The sequence below is a fragment of the Erythrolamprus reginae genome, chromosome 9 (assembly GCF_031021105.1).
Source record: "Erythrolamprus reginae isolate rEryReg1 chromosome 9, rEryReg1.hap1, whole genome shotgun sequence".
NCBI classification, from domain to species: domain Eukaryota; kingdom Metazoa; phylum Chordata; class Lepidosauria; order Squamata; family Dipsadidae; genus Erythrolamprus; species Erythrolamprus reginae.
The window spans coordinates 16,229,048-16,244,229 of NC_091958.1; the positions used below are offsets into that span (position 1 = coordinate 16,229,048).

Below are 15,182 nucleotides of genomic sequence, written 5' to 3' on the forward strand. Positions count from 1 at the left end.
AATAATAATAATAATAATAATAATAATAATAATAAATCTATCTAGTGTCACTCATAACGGTCCATCAGAAGCCTCACTGAAGCCGAGTAATTCACCTCCTCCTCTTTTACTTGTCAGCAAACAACTATTCTATGCAATTGAGTATTATGTTCTTATTATGAATAATGGTAGGCAAGAAAAACAAAACACATAGGCACAGTATATGTGGTATCTTGCTCAACAATAGTAACTGGGAGAGGGATCTTGGAGTCCTAGTGGACAACCATTTAAATAGGAGCCAGCAGTGCAGCAGCTGCCAAAGAAGCCAACACAGTTCTAGGCTGCATAAACAGAGGGATATAATCAAGATCACATGAAGTGTTAATACCACTTTATAAAGCTTTGGTAAGGCCACACTTGGAATACTGCAATAATAGAAGGTATTTGAGACTGAATGAGAGTGAGCAGCCTGGCGAGTTAGATTTTTGTCGATGGCAGTGATTCCATATACCATGTACAGTGGTACTTCTACTTACGAACTTAATTTGTTCCATGACCAGGTTCTTAAGTAGAAAAGTTTGTAAGAAGAAGTATTTTTCCCATAGGAATCAATGTAAAAGCAAATAATGTGTGCGATTGGGGAAACCACAGGGAGGGTGGAGGCCCTGTTTCTTCCCAGGAGATTCCTAGAGAGGCCCCACGGCGGCTTCTCCCCACCTTTTCCAGTTCTGTTTCCTCCCAGGAGACTCCTAGAGAGGCCCCATGGAGGTTTCTCCCTACCTTTTCCGGCCTTGTTTCCTCCCAGGAGATTCCTTGAGAGGCCCCACGGAGGCTTCTCTGCCTTTTCCAGTTACAGTTTCAGAGGCTCGAGTTTGTAAGTGGAAAATGGTTCTTGAGAAGAGGCAAAAAAATCTTGAAAACCCGGTTCTTATCTAGTTCTTAAGTAGAGGCATTCTTAAGTAGAGGTACCACTGTATCTATTTTGTGAAGGAGCTCCTCCCTTCCCCTTCCATCCTTTTATGATTCCATACACAGTCCCAAATTCTGGATAAGCCCATCAAATCCCTAAAGGTTTTTTTCCTCTAGAATAGATTCATTGTACACCAAAAGGAATCAAGAAGGTATCTCATGCACATTTTACATTCTAAGTTATTTTTAAAAAAGAGCTTCCTTTTAGAAAGGGGAAAAAAAGACTACATAAAAGAGGAGTTGAGCCATTTCCAGGGACACACAGCGAAGCATTTCAAAGATGAGGATTAAGGCACAGGAGGAGGTAGGGACTTTTGTGCTGCCTCATTTTGAAAACATACTGGACGATGATGTTTTAACAATATGCCCCTGCTGAGATCAATGGCATGTGGTCTAGACTTTTGGTGGGAAAGGCTGTTAACGGAGACAGATGGAGGGTGGAAGCAATGGAAACATATTTTAGAGATAAATAGTTATGCGCTGTAAGACAGGAAAAGAGACCAAATAAAAAAAAACAAAAATACAAAGCAAAGAAGTCCCTCTCCATCTTTTTTTATGAATTTGTGAGCATAGCAGAGGCGATCTTTAAAAATCCTGGTTTCATGGCGGCTTCTCAAGTTGGACTGATTTTATCAGTAGTGTCCAAGAATGACAAAATTTATTTATTTATTGTATTTATTTATCGTATTTATATGCGGCTCACTCCAAAATGGACTCAGAGCGGCTAACAGCAATCATAAATACTACAGCGATAAAAAAAGCAGTGAAAATGTAATAATAAAATCAACAATGCAATAAAAAAAACAATAATATAAAAAACCATACATACGCACAATCAATCCTAATTCCAGGCCTGCTGGAAAAGCCAGGTTTTAATGGCTTTCTGGAAGACTGGTAGGGTGGAAATCTCTGGGGGCAGTTGATTTCAAAGGGTCAGAGCCACCACAGAGAAGGCCCCTTCCAAAGATCCAGTGGGCAGCTGTCCCCACGGGCGGAGGATACAGTGGGGAGAGTCAGTTTATGCATTATTTATTGAATACTTAATTTTTTTTTATTGTCCTCCCTTCTCTAATACCATAGTATGATCCTTAATTACTTTTAAAATAGGAAATAATTAAATAGCATGTTTTTACACATAAATGTAATCATTTTAATCATTATCTATAACTGAACTTTTATAGCAATTCAAGAAAATCGAGCTACTTGCCTAATCTATTATCATACTGAACCTTGGGGTTCAGTACAAAACCTTAAAATGTCACTGCACTCCTCAACAAATAACGCTGTCTATCATTTATCCTTTTTGTGGCTATTCAAATAATGTGAATTAATCAACTGAAAAAGAGTCCAAGAACCTATTTGAAAACTTATGTTGGTCGGTAAGCCACTCCCACCCAGTCACATGACCTTTAAGCCACCCTCCGTCAAATGATTGTCAAGCCACTCCCACCTGGTCACATGGCTGACAAGCCACTCCCACCTGGTCACATGGCCACCAAGCCACACCCACAAAATAAGCCACACCCACAGTGTGGCAGTAAAATTTTTGTCAGCCCCTCATTGCCGAGGCCCCACCAACCGACATTATTTGGCGGATGGGACATGGAGAAGGCCGACTCTGTGGGCCCTTATTAGCCGCAGCAATAATCTGCATGTCCATTGTTTTTTGATGGCTCCATTTATATGACCCTTCATGGCACCGGACCAGGGTATCTACGAGACCGCCTTCTGCCACACGAATCCCAGCGACCAGTTAGGTCCCACAGAGTGGGCCTTCTCCGGGTCCTGTCAACAAAACAATGTCATTTGGCGGGGCCCAGGGGAAAAGCCTTCTCTGTGGCGGCCCCGGCCCTCTGGAACCAACTCCCCCCAGAGATTAGAATTGCCCCCACCCTCCTTGCCTTTCGTAAGCTCCTTAAAACCCACCTCTGCCGTCAGGCATGGGGGAACTGAGATACTCTTTCCCCCTAGGGCTTTACAATTTATGCATGTTATGTTTGTTTGTAGGGATGTTTGGTTTTACAATAAGGGTTTTTTAGTTGTTTTAGTATTGGATTTATATGATGTTTTTTATTACTGTTGTTAGCCGCCCCGAGTCTGCGGAGAGGGGCAGCATACAAATCCAATAAATAAATGAATGAATGAACGAACGAACAAACAAACAAACAAACAAATAAATAAATGAAAGTTTTTAAAATTGCTTACATGTTTGTTTGTTTGTTTGTTTTGTATTTGGAAGTCAGAGCTGGGTTCCTCCCAGTTCAGATCAGTTCCATGGAACCGGTAGTAACTTGGCGGCCTGGGTTGCTGGAACTGGTAGCGACTCGGGCCTGTCACGGACTCAAACTGGCTCTCTCAGCGGTGCTGTAGGAGCTGCCATTTTGTTTTTTGCTTCTGCGCATGCATAGAAGCTGTGTTTTTAGCACTGTGCATGTGTATGCACGCAAACAAAGTGTGCACCTGCGCAGCCTGTCAGGAAACAAACTGGCAGCGAGATAGGCATATAATCGTCAGTGATGCATCAAAGATGCCATGGCCATTCAGAGAGATTTAACTCTTTGTAAATAGGCAGGCAAACAAAAGCCATCCACAGCTTGTGGGTAATTTATGAATGGAAGCGATTAAACAATACAAATACACAAACTCACCTGCACCTGCAAACTCACCTACACTCACACTCTCTATTGCTGCTCAGCATGACCCCAATTATATAATTAGCAGCTGTTAGAATCCTGATTGTACCTTGTTGCTGCTCAACATCCCCAGTCAAAACAAGCAAATCACGCAGGTCAGTTGTACATTCACCAAGTGATCTTGTAAATACTTACAAGCCGGTTCAAATAGTGTTAAAAATTTAACACTTTTAGAAATTTTCACATCTTAAAAATAGCAGTATGATTTCAATGCTAAAGCTTCCCTCACACCGGTGCAGCATCTACAATATTGCCACGGTAGAGATATATGGATTCTGATATATTGGGGGGGGAAGCAAAATGAACAATTCCCCGTCCCCAATTTTCAGGATAGAGTTTTTCCTTGTAATGCTTGGGTGTAGCATTGTTTTTAATAGGCCTGTGAATAGGAATGAGATAGGAAGTCAAGTATTTGCTGAACAAATCATTTATAAGGATTAAATTATCTGGATACAGCTTCCTTCGTCTTAGGGGTCCAAGGCCATTTAGTCTACATAGCAAGCTTACACCATACGTATATAATAAAAAGAAGTAACAATTCTTTTATTTCAACTTTACTGCTGTTTTTAAATATTTTGTTCATAGCCTTTCCAAGCATTCTGACAATCTCTTTCTTTCTTTCTTTCTTTCTTTCTTTCTTTCTTTCTTTCTTTCTTTCTTTCTTTCTTTCTTTCTTTCTTTCTTTCCTTTCTTTCTTTCTTTCTTTCTTTCCTTCCTCCCTCCCTCCCTCCCTCCCTTCCTTCCTTTCCCACTCTCCATCCCTCCCCTTCCTCACCTTCTCCTCCCTTCCCTTCCCTTCCCTCCCTCCCTCCCTGTGTCCATACTCTTTACAGTTGTGTGTCTCCTAAATTGTGTTTATGTTTTAACTGGATTCATGAAAAGGGTTAATGTAGTCCAGAAACTCCATAAAAAGCCAAATATTTTGTGGATTAGTTCAAACTGGGTTTATATAAGCACGCACTGGAATTGATTTCACTTGGGGAGCAGTTGTATATTTTATTCTAGGGGGGAAAAAAGCTGGAGGAAAAAAGAAGTAAATGGAAAAGTTAGAATTTCCATTACAGAGTCTCTATACAAGATGTTCTATTTGGAAAAAAAAGTATAAGACCACCCAAGTCTACAATGACTCAGGGAAGAGCTTTGCCTTATAGCCTGCAAAATTATTATTTCTCTACTCTTTAATTAAACCTACCAAAAAACAAGTGGGATGGGATAAAACACTGAGTGCCAAGAGACATTTTAATGGGGGAATTCCTGCCTGAATTTCTGGAATGCCAATTTCCTGAGCTAGTTTTTGCATATCTTGATGGAATCAATAAAACGAATGCTCCTAAAGGAATTAACAATATAGTTCATTTACTGATAAGCACCGTGTTTTGCCTAGGTGTTTATCAGATGTCAATATCGGAAGCCGCTGTTCCTGGCGAGGAAGCTGGAAGAGTAAAAGCCAAAGATCCAGACATTGGAGAAAATGGTTTAGTAACTTACAACATCATTGACGGCGACGGCATAGAAATGTTTGAAATCACAACAGATTATGAGACTCAGGAAGGGGTTGTGAAGCTTAAGAAGGTAAGAAATGCATTCCGTTCATTCCTCAATGGATATAATATATAATTCATTTTCTTTCCATGCCTCATATAATAGCCATAGATTATCACTCGCGGTTAAAAAAAAATAAAGGAGCAAAAGTAGTTTGGGATAATTTGTTTATGAAGCTATGATTAACTTTCAGCATCCCATTTTACTCTTATCTCTTAAGGCTTGGAGCCAGAATGAAAGGAAAGAGATTATAAAAATAATGCAGTGGTGCATAGAAGCTCCTTAACATCATTTTAAAGTGAAGAAAAAGTACATTATTCTTTTACTGATCCTCCTCTTGAGAAATCAACACTGTTCCCTCTTCAAAGCATACTGCATATTAACTTGGAAATAAATGAAGGGGATTGCCTTACGTTAGAATGAAGCATTTTTTTTTTCAAGTTGGCAAGACTGAATTTTCAAATAATGTGGAAATTACAAGGGATTTCTTTTGTGTCTGCATGCTTTTTTTCTTGAGGAAATCTTAATTTGGGCTGTCAGGAATCTTTAGGAATGTAGCCTCTATTGGTTGGTTGGTTGGTTGATTGGTTGGTTGATTGATTGATTGAAAGAAAGAAAGAAAGAAAGAAAGAAAGAAAGAAAGAAAGAAAGAAAAGAAGGGGGAAAGAGAAATAAAGCATGCAGGTCAACAAAAGCCTTTTTGTTTTTTTGGTTTAAGCCCGTTATTCTGAAATATTTTTCCTTCATCGCACCAAGCCAAAGTCATCAAGCTAAACATTGCATGCAAAATTGCTACGGAAGCAATTTAAAACCATTCACTTTGCCACCATTTAAGAATTGATTAATGTTTAACAATAGAAGAGAAAATAATATTTGCAGGTTGAAGGGTGAGTCCTCAGTACTCTCTGAGCTTTGTTATTTTCTAGCAGATGTTTCATTATCCAACTAAGCAGTAAAAGCTGTGGGCGTGGCTTATTTTGTGGGTGTGGTTTGATGGTCACGTGGCCATGTAGGTGTAGGAGTGGCTCAATGGCCATGTGACCAGGTGGCAGTGGCTTGACAATCATTTGACTGGGGGAGTGGCTTAAATATCATGTGAGTGGGTGGGAGTGACTTACCGACCAAGATAAATTTTCAAATAGGTGCTTGGACTCTTTTTCAGTCGATTAAGTCACATTACTTGAATAGCCACAAAAAGGACAAATGATCGACAGTATTATTGGTTGAGGTGCACAGTAACATTTTAAGGTTTTGAACTGAACCCCAAGGTTCAGTATGATATCAGATTAGGCAAGTAGCTCAATTTTCTTGAATTGCTATAAAAGTTCAATTCTAGATAATGATTAAAATTAAAACATTTATGGGTAAAAACATGCTATTTAATTACTTCCTATTTTAAAAGTAATTAAGGATCATACTAAGGTATTAGAGAAGGGCAGGCAATAAAAAACTATTAAGTATTTAATAAATAGTGCATAAACTTACTACCTCCACTGAAATTGTTTCCCCCCCATGGGGGCAGTAACCCATTCACTTATGGACACTAGTGACCAGTAATGAAATGTTTGCAAGAAAACAACCAAGCTCAGAGAGCACCAAGCAATAATCAATACTTCTATATTGGGTGGGTGGGAGATTATTCTGTAGCAGGGGTGTCAAACTCATGGCCCATGGGCCGGATTTGCTCCATGCTGGCCACGCCCAACATTTTAGTGAAGAGGAAAAAGTCACGGCAACACGGTGTCTAAAATTTGACACCCCTGTTCTATAGTACTCCATTAGGGCTTTATAGCAACCTAACTAAAACAGAGAGGGTGCCAATTAAGTTCCTAAAATCAATGATGCAATTCCAAGAAAAGTGATCTCCAGAAACTATTTCGAGGTTATGTTGTTCTGGATGTGTAGTTGAACCTGAATCTTAAGTAGATTGTGTTGTAGATTTTATCTTGAGTCCTGTACAGGGGTAAAATGTTCCCAGTTCGTTTATGCCTGTGAGTTGTTGAAGAACCAGTTGTGAAGGGAGAGCAATCTCAATACCAAGAACACATATTGTAGAAATCTAACTAAAATTATATTCTAAAACCCCTAGTTATTAATAAACCAATCATCCACATTCATATCATACTTCACTCGTAGGCCAGGGTAGATGTTAAGATTTCAGTGGCCTCAAGCCTGTTGGTGGAAATGCATTTTCGGGGCCTTGCGGAAGACTGGCAGGGTGTGGGCGGTACGAATCTTTGGGGGGAATTGATTCCGGAGGGCCGGGGCCACCCCAGAGAAGCCTCTTCCCCTATGCCACGTCAGACGGCACATGCACAGAGGGTAAAGGAACTCAAATGGCAGTATCCAGGCAGGTGGGCAGATCCTTGTGCTCCCTTCACGACTGGCTCTCCAACGACTCACAAGCATGAGGGAAACGGGAATGTTTCACCCTCTCTTTTTATTGCTTTTCTGTTATCTATTTTATCTTCTCTCCACCCCACCCCCTGCTAACTATCTAGAGTGATGTTTTTGAGTGGGTTTGAAAGTGGGTTAAAGGCATTTTTCTGTTTGTCTGTCTGTCTGTCTGTCTGTCTGTCTGTTTGTCTGTCTGTCTCTCTCTCTCTCTCTCTCTCTCTCTCTATCTCTCTCTCTCCCTATCTATCTATCTATCTATCTATCTATCTATCTATCTATCTATCTATCTATCTAACTGTTTGCTTGCTTGCTTGCTTTTGTCAAGTATGTATTGGTGATATACAAAGATATAATAATATTTATATACATGATACTAGTAAAAGAGAAACATTAGGACAGGGGACAGAGGACTCTCTACAATTTGATGTAGTGTTTAATGTAGCGGCCTAGAAACCAGGAGACTGAATTCTAGTCACACCTTAGGCATGAAAAAAATGGCTCTGAGCTAGTTACTCTTCCTCAGCCCAACTCACTTCACAGGGTAATGGTTGTGAGGAAAACAGGAGAAGAAAGGTGTATTGGTATGTTTTTTGCCTCGTGTTGTACATGAAAAAGGTGGCTTTTTTAAAAAAAGTTGCATTTTGGAAATCTGTCACAGGTGTCTATTCTGCTGCTAGCATATGTTCACCCATAATTCTCAAGATGTATTTAGGTGGTTGGGTGCTTTGTCATTATTAAATTTATATGCTAACAAATCTATTTAGACGTGGGCAGGTCAGAATAACTCACAATAATTGTGCACGTTAGATACTTATGTGTTCTGCCGGCGTGTTTCAACTGCCTGTAATTACAGGGTAATTAGTCCAGGAAGACACACACCACATGATAAAAGGAAAACCCAAAAGTTTTTATAAACAGAAAAACAGAAACAGATCCCTTTTTAAATGTCAAAGGGATTTTATGGTACACACAAGGCACAGGTTAAATGCAATCCAATTGCTCACCCAATAATGGGGAAATTGAGTCCAATTCTAAAGTCCAGAGAGTTCTCACACAATCTTGAACAGCGCAAAACCCACGATCTTGACGAAACAATGAATCAGATAAACTGCCACAAGGCTAAACCAGCACACTGTTCTTTTTATCTGTAGCACTAATTACAGCAGCCCCACCCAACCACAGGTGGCCTCATTTTCTCTTGTAATAATCCTTCAGTTGTTGTCTCCTATGCATCACTCTACACATGCATGGATGTGTCATTAATTCTTGTTCAGAATCCAAGGATGATACAGATGATTTATCTCCTCCTGGGCTGTCTGCCAAACTCCCCTCTTCCCTGTCACTCACACTTCCTTGGTCAGAGGAGGCTTCGTCAGCAGATTCCATCAGGAGCAAAACAGGCCTGCGGCATGTGGATGTTTTCCCCACATCCACCTGCACATTCCTTGGGGCAGAAGCTGGGCCAGAGCTAACCACAACACTTATGTATATTTATGTATGGAAAAGTGAGGTGTGAAACACCCAATGTTATATCTAGAAGTATATTCTAATTAAAATTGAGCCCAGACAGGAGCAAATATTTATCAGAATCTACAAACCATTATAGAATAGCACTCCCTGCTTAGCTATAAGACCAATACTATCAGTAATAGCTCTAGCACTTGGGAGCCTTTAGACCAGGCATTATTAAACATGGCCATCCAGATTATACCTCCCCTCATGGTACTTGTGTCTTGAATAATATCAAAAATTAGGAAATGTTGCCATGGTTTAGTTAGCAGTAGTGTCCATACAGATTTTTACCTATAATCTTAAGACTTTATTTATTCTTAAGATAACAGGCTGGATCTTGGAGATGCAGAAATGATCATATCAGATGATCCTTCGATTCATCTTTTTAAAATTAAACATTTTTGAATATTGGTCAGTGAAGGAATCATTTCAGTTCCAGTTTATTTGTAAGGATGCCTGATTCTAAAGGTGTTGTGATATGTGACATAAGTGCACCAGAGTGCCTACCATCCCCTCCTATACCCTATAGTCTCTCCTATACTCCTATATCTTCTCTTCTATCTCTTCTATCCCTTTTATCTCTTCTATCACTTCTATCTTTTCTGCTATTCTCTCTAGTTATATTTTACTCCTATATCTTCTATTCTTTCTTTGATACATTCTACTCGCATATTTATTTATTTATTTATTTTATTTTATTTATTGGATTTGTATGCCGCCCCTCTCCGCAGACTCGGGGCGGCTGACAACAATGATAAAAAACAACATGTAACAATCCAATTCAATAAAACAACTAAAAACCGTTATTATAAAAAACAAACATACACACAAACATACCATACATCCTCTATAACCTTCATTATGTATTATTATTGTGATAAAACAAACAAATAAAAATTACATCAAACAAAGATGATCCTAAATTTATTTCCCATTCTCATGCCCAAATGCAAAGTAGGAAAGATACTATACAGTGTTCCCTCAATTTTTGTGGGGGATGCGTTCCGAGACCGCCCGCAAAAGTCAAATTTCCGCGAAGTAGAGATGCGGAAGTAAATACACTATTTTTTGCTATGAACAGTATCCCAAGCCTTCCCTTAACACTTTAAACCCCTAAATTACAATTTCCCATTCCCTTAGCAACCATTTAGATTATTACTCACCATGTTTATTTATTGAAGTTTATTAAAAAAATATTTATTAAAGGCGGATGAAAGTTTGGCGATGACACATGACGTCATCGGGCAGGAAAAACCATGGTATAGGGGGAAAAACCGCAAAGTATTTTTTTAATTAATATTTTTGAAAAACCGTGGTATAGGCTTTTCGTGAAGTTCGAACCCGCGAAAATCGAGGGAACACTGTACTCTCAAAGAATCTAAAAAGATCTTCATATTTTAAAACAATATCTTAAATATATGGGAATTATGTGTGCATGGGAGGTAGGTACAAAAGTGAAATGGATGTATTTTCAGCCTTTGGCAACATCTGGCTAACTTTAGGCTAATAGGCTGGAAACTATGCAACATAGGTTCTGGTTAGTACTTTGTGGGAGATTATCGGGTAACCTTAGGGTGGAGAACAAGCTGTGAAATCAAAAATAATTCTGAAAGAAAGTAATGGCACGTTATCTATATAATGTTGACCAAAATACTTCCTGGATGGTTTCATGAAAGCAGTAAGGATTGGAATAGAATAGAATTATTTTTATTGGCCAAGTGGACACACAATGAATTTGTCTTGGTGTATATGCTCTCAGTGTACATAAAAGAAAATAAGGATTTGTCAAGAATCATGTGGTGCAACACTTAATGATTGCCAACAATGAAGAAACAATCAATAAAACCTTAAGGATACAAGCAACAAGTTATAGTCATAGAGTCATAAGTGGGAGGAAATGGGTGATAGAAATGATAAGAAAAAACTAGTAATAATAGTAGTGCAGACTTAGTAAATAGTTTGACAGTGTTAAGGAATTATTTGTGTAGCAGAGTGATGGCGTTCAGAAAAAAACTGTTCTTGTGTCTAGTTGTCTTGGTGTGCAGTGTCCTGTAGCAACATTTTGAGGGTAGGAGTTGAAACAGTTGATGTCCAGGATGCGAGGGATCAGTAAATATTTACACAGCCCTCTTTTTGACTCATGCAGTATACAACTCCTCAATGGAAGGCAGGTAGGCAGCAATTGTTTTTTCTGCAGTTCTTATTATCCTCTGAAGTCTGTATCGGTCTTGTTGGGTTGAATAGAATAGAATGAACTCCAAGGAAGTTTATTATTTATTTATTGGACTTGTAAATTTGTAGGTTTATCTTTTTATTGCTGCTGTTTGTAAAAAAAGATCTTTGGAATGATATCTTGTATTTCCTCCTTTTTTCTCTCCCTTAACCCCAGCAAGTTGACTATGAAACCAAAAGAGCCTACAGCTTGAAGGTGGAGGCAGCCAACATATACATTGACCCCAAATTCATCAGCAATGGGCCATTCAAGGATACTGTGACTGTGAAGATTAGTGTTGAGGATGCTGATGAGCCGCCCATGTTTTTAGCCCCACTGTACATCCTCGAAGTGGAAGAAAATGCAGGGCCCGGTGCTCCAGTTGGACGGGTACATGCCAAAGACCCTGATGCTAAAAACAGCCCTATAAGGTATGCTTAGAACAGGCAACAATGGCTTAAAATAGAAAACACTGAAATCCTATCAATAATACTTAATCACTTGCAATGCAATAATAATGTGTGCGTACTATAAGGAGAAGCAATTCTACTTTTTCCTCTTCAGTTACCAGCCATAGTCATTTCCAAGCATAGTTAATACTATGAAACGTAGGAAGAAAAAGTCTGATGATCCTGCACATGTTGTACAGATACATAGAAGCAGCAGTAAATGTGGTGTACATGAACTTGCATATTTGGGTATAGATACAATTTATTTACATACAGAATCATGAAATTAAATATTTTAATTCTATAGTGCTTACTAGGTATTGATCTGGCTAGTGTCCTTAGACTGGTCAGCTTCAGTACATTATTTTATCCCCCGGTTAGGGCTTAAAAACAACTTTATTCAGAGAGAGTAACAATGAAAGAGCTTGCAAGCCAGTAAGAGCTGGGAACATCATTAGCACCTAGAAAGAAACATTCGGAGCAAATGGAGCAATGGAAAAAACCCTGCAAAGACTTAGGGCTTGGAAAACATTATTTGCAGAGAGTATTAATGAAAGAGCTTGCAAACCAGTAAAAGCTGGGGACATTGTTAGCACCCGGTTAGGGCTGGAAAGAAACTTATTCAGAGCAAGTTAGAGAAATGAAAAAAAACCCTGCAGAGAGAAACAACGAAAGAGCCTGCAAGGTAAGGGGTGGGAAGATCAGCAGCAGCAAGTTAGGGCTGGGGGAAAAAGCTACATTCAGAGTATAAGATGTACCCAAATTACCAGCCTCTTTTAGGGAGGAAAAGATGTGTCTTATACTCCAAAAATATGGTAATATACTCATATGATTAGATTAGATTAGATTTATTGGATTTATATGCTGCCCCTCTCCACAGATTCGGGGCAGCTCACAACAATGGTAAAGAGCAGTACATAGTAACAAATCTAATATTTAAAAATCTAGATTACAGTTTTAGATTAAAAAGTCCAAAAAGAAAACCCCAATATATAAAAAACAACACACAATCAAATCATACACAAAAAACTACACGGGCAAGGGGGAGATGTTTCAATTCCCCCATGCCTGATGGCAGAGGTGGGTTTTAAGAAGTTTACAAAAGGCAAGGAGGGTGGGGGCAATCTTGATCTCTGGGGGGAGCTGGTTCCAGAGGGTGAGAGCCACCACAGAGAAGGCTCTTTCCCTGGGTCCCACCAGACAACATTGTTTAGTCGACGGGACCCGGAGAAGGCTGACTCTGTGGGACCTAACCGGTCACTGGGATTCATGCGGCAGAAGGCGGTCCTGGAGATATTCTGGTCCAATGCCATGATGGGCTTTATAGGTCATAACCAACACTTTGAATTGTGACCGGAAACTGATCGGCAGCCAATGCAGACTACGGAGTGTTGGAGTAACATGGGCATACTTAGGGAAGCCCATGATTGCTCTCGCAGCTGCATTCTGCACGATCTGAAGTTTCCGAACACTCTTCAAAGGTAGCCCCATGTAGAGAGCATTACAGTAGTCGAGCCTCAAGGTGAGGAGGATATGAATGACTGTGAGCAGTGACTCCCGGTCCAAATAGGGCCGCAACTGGTTCACCAGGCGAACCTGGGCAAACGCCCCTCTCGCCACAGCTGAAAAATGTTTCTCTAATGTGAGCTGTGGATCGAGGAGGACGCCCAAGTTATGGACCCTCTCTGAGGGGGTCAGTACTTTCTCCCCCCCCCCCAGGGTGATGGACGGACAGATGGAGTTGTCCTTGGGAGGCAAAACCCACATGGATGCTTTCGAACTATTAAGTAGGCAAGAGCTGACACAAAAAATGGGAGCTCACCCCATTTCATGGGACTCAGGTCTTGAACTCAGACTAACAGCTTTTCTATTAACAAACTCAGTGTCTTTTACTTGCTGAGCCATCGCGCCCCTCTAACTCATTTGCAGCCCATGAGCTAGCACCATTGCAAAAAACTGGCCTGCTTTTAGAAATGCATAATTATTAAATCAGTTTTAAAATATCAGCAATGTTAAAGCGATAACAACTATTTTAAAATGACATTTGAAAAATATTAAAATAGATTCTGAATCAGAGCTTTTGAAAGAAATATAACAAGGTGGCTGACAATTAAGTCACACAGACGGGTAGGGAAATTGTGACACTGAACTGTAACTCTCAGCAGCTCCAGCATAGTCAGTGTGAGCAATGCTGGAACTGCAGTTCAAAAACATCTGAAGAAGCATGTTGGGGATGAACATAATAATGGATGTAAACAACACCTTTGCATCGGGTTCTTTCCCAAACACTACAACATGACAACATACCTTCCGGGGACATTGTCACATCATGGATTCTCTTGCTTCCATTTGGGACAAGCAATGTGACATGAAAACACACAACTTAGTGACACCGACGTGTGAAGCATTATAGAGAGAATACTACATAAGATGCTACTTTTTTTGGCAAATGGAGCCCTACACAGTTGAAAGACCAGGGTTTTACATAGGATTCCCATAGGAATCAATGTAATAGCAAATAATGTGTGTGATTGGGGAAACCACAGGGAGGCCCTGTTTCCTCCCAGGAGATTCCTAGAGAGGCCCCCACAGAGGCTTTTCCCCACCTTTTCTGGCCCTGTTTCCTCCCAGGAGATTCCTAGAGAGGCCCCACAGAGGCTTTTCCCCACCTTTTCCAGCCCTGTTTCCTCCTAGGAGATTTCTAGAGAGGCTCCACGGAGGCTTCTCCCTGCCTTTTCCAGTTACAGTTTCGGAGGCTCGGATTTGTAAGTGGAAAATGGTTCTTGAGAAGAGGCAAAAAAATCTTGAACACCCGGTTCTTATCTAGAAAAGTTTGTAAGTAGAGGCGTTCTTAGGTAGAGGTACCGCTGTAGATGCTTGGAACAAACATCCGGCAGACGGGGGTTGGTTTCCACAGTAACTGAATTTAAACATGCCTGGGATAAACATATATCCATCCTAAGATAAAAATGCAGGAAATAGTATAAGGCCAGACTAGATGGACCATGAGGTCTTTTTCTGCCGTCAATCTTCTATGTTTCCATGCTACTAAGAAACAGCAAGCAGTTAGAAGTGATCTAGCCATTCTAATTAATATTTCTATCTTGCTAAGCATGTTCCCACCAAGCTAGTCTGTGCTACACAGTTTGGGAGACATGAAATGAACTGAGGACAATGAACAATTCTCTTTCTAATGACTTCATTTGCATCCCCTTTTAGATATTCAATTGATCGTCACACTGACCTCGACAGATACTTCAGCATCAGTCCAGAAGACGGCTCAATTACAACCACAAAAAAACTGGATAGGGAAGAAACAGCTTGGCACAATATTTCTGTGTTAGCATCTGAAGTCCGTAAGTATTTTAAAAAACCCTCTTGACATATTCTAGTATGCACTATGCTCCCCACTTTTGAAGAAGCGAAAGC

At 40.0% G+C, this 15,182-nt stretch overlaps 1 protein-coding gene across 1 annotated transcript in view; it reads left to right on the plus strand.

Annotated features, from left to right (window-relative positions):
• Window positions 1-15,182, plus strand: part of CDH11 (cadherin 11) — a 168,787-nt gene that overhangs the window by 129,218 nt on the left and 24,387 nt on the right. The window contains exons 7-9 of the mRNA XM_070760412.1: window positions 5,026-5,213; window positions 11,482-11,735; window positions 14,973-15,109. Of these exons, the coding sequence (XP_070616513.1) occupies window positions 5,026-5,213; window positions 11,482-11,735; window positions 14,973-15,109 (579 nt within the window). The remainder of the gene's footprint in view (window positions 1-5,025; window positions 5,214-11,481; window positions 11,736-14,972; window positions 15,110-15,182) is intronic.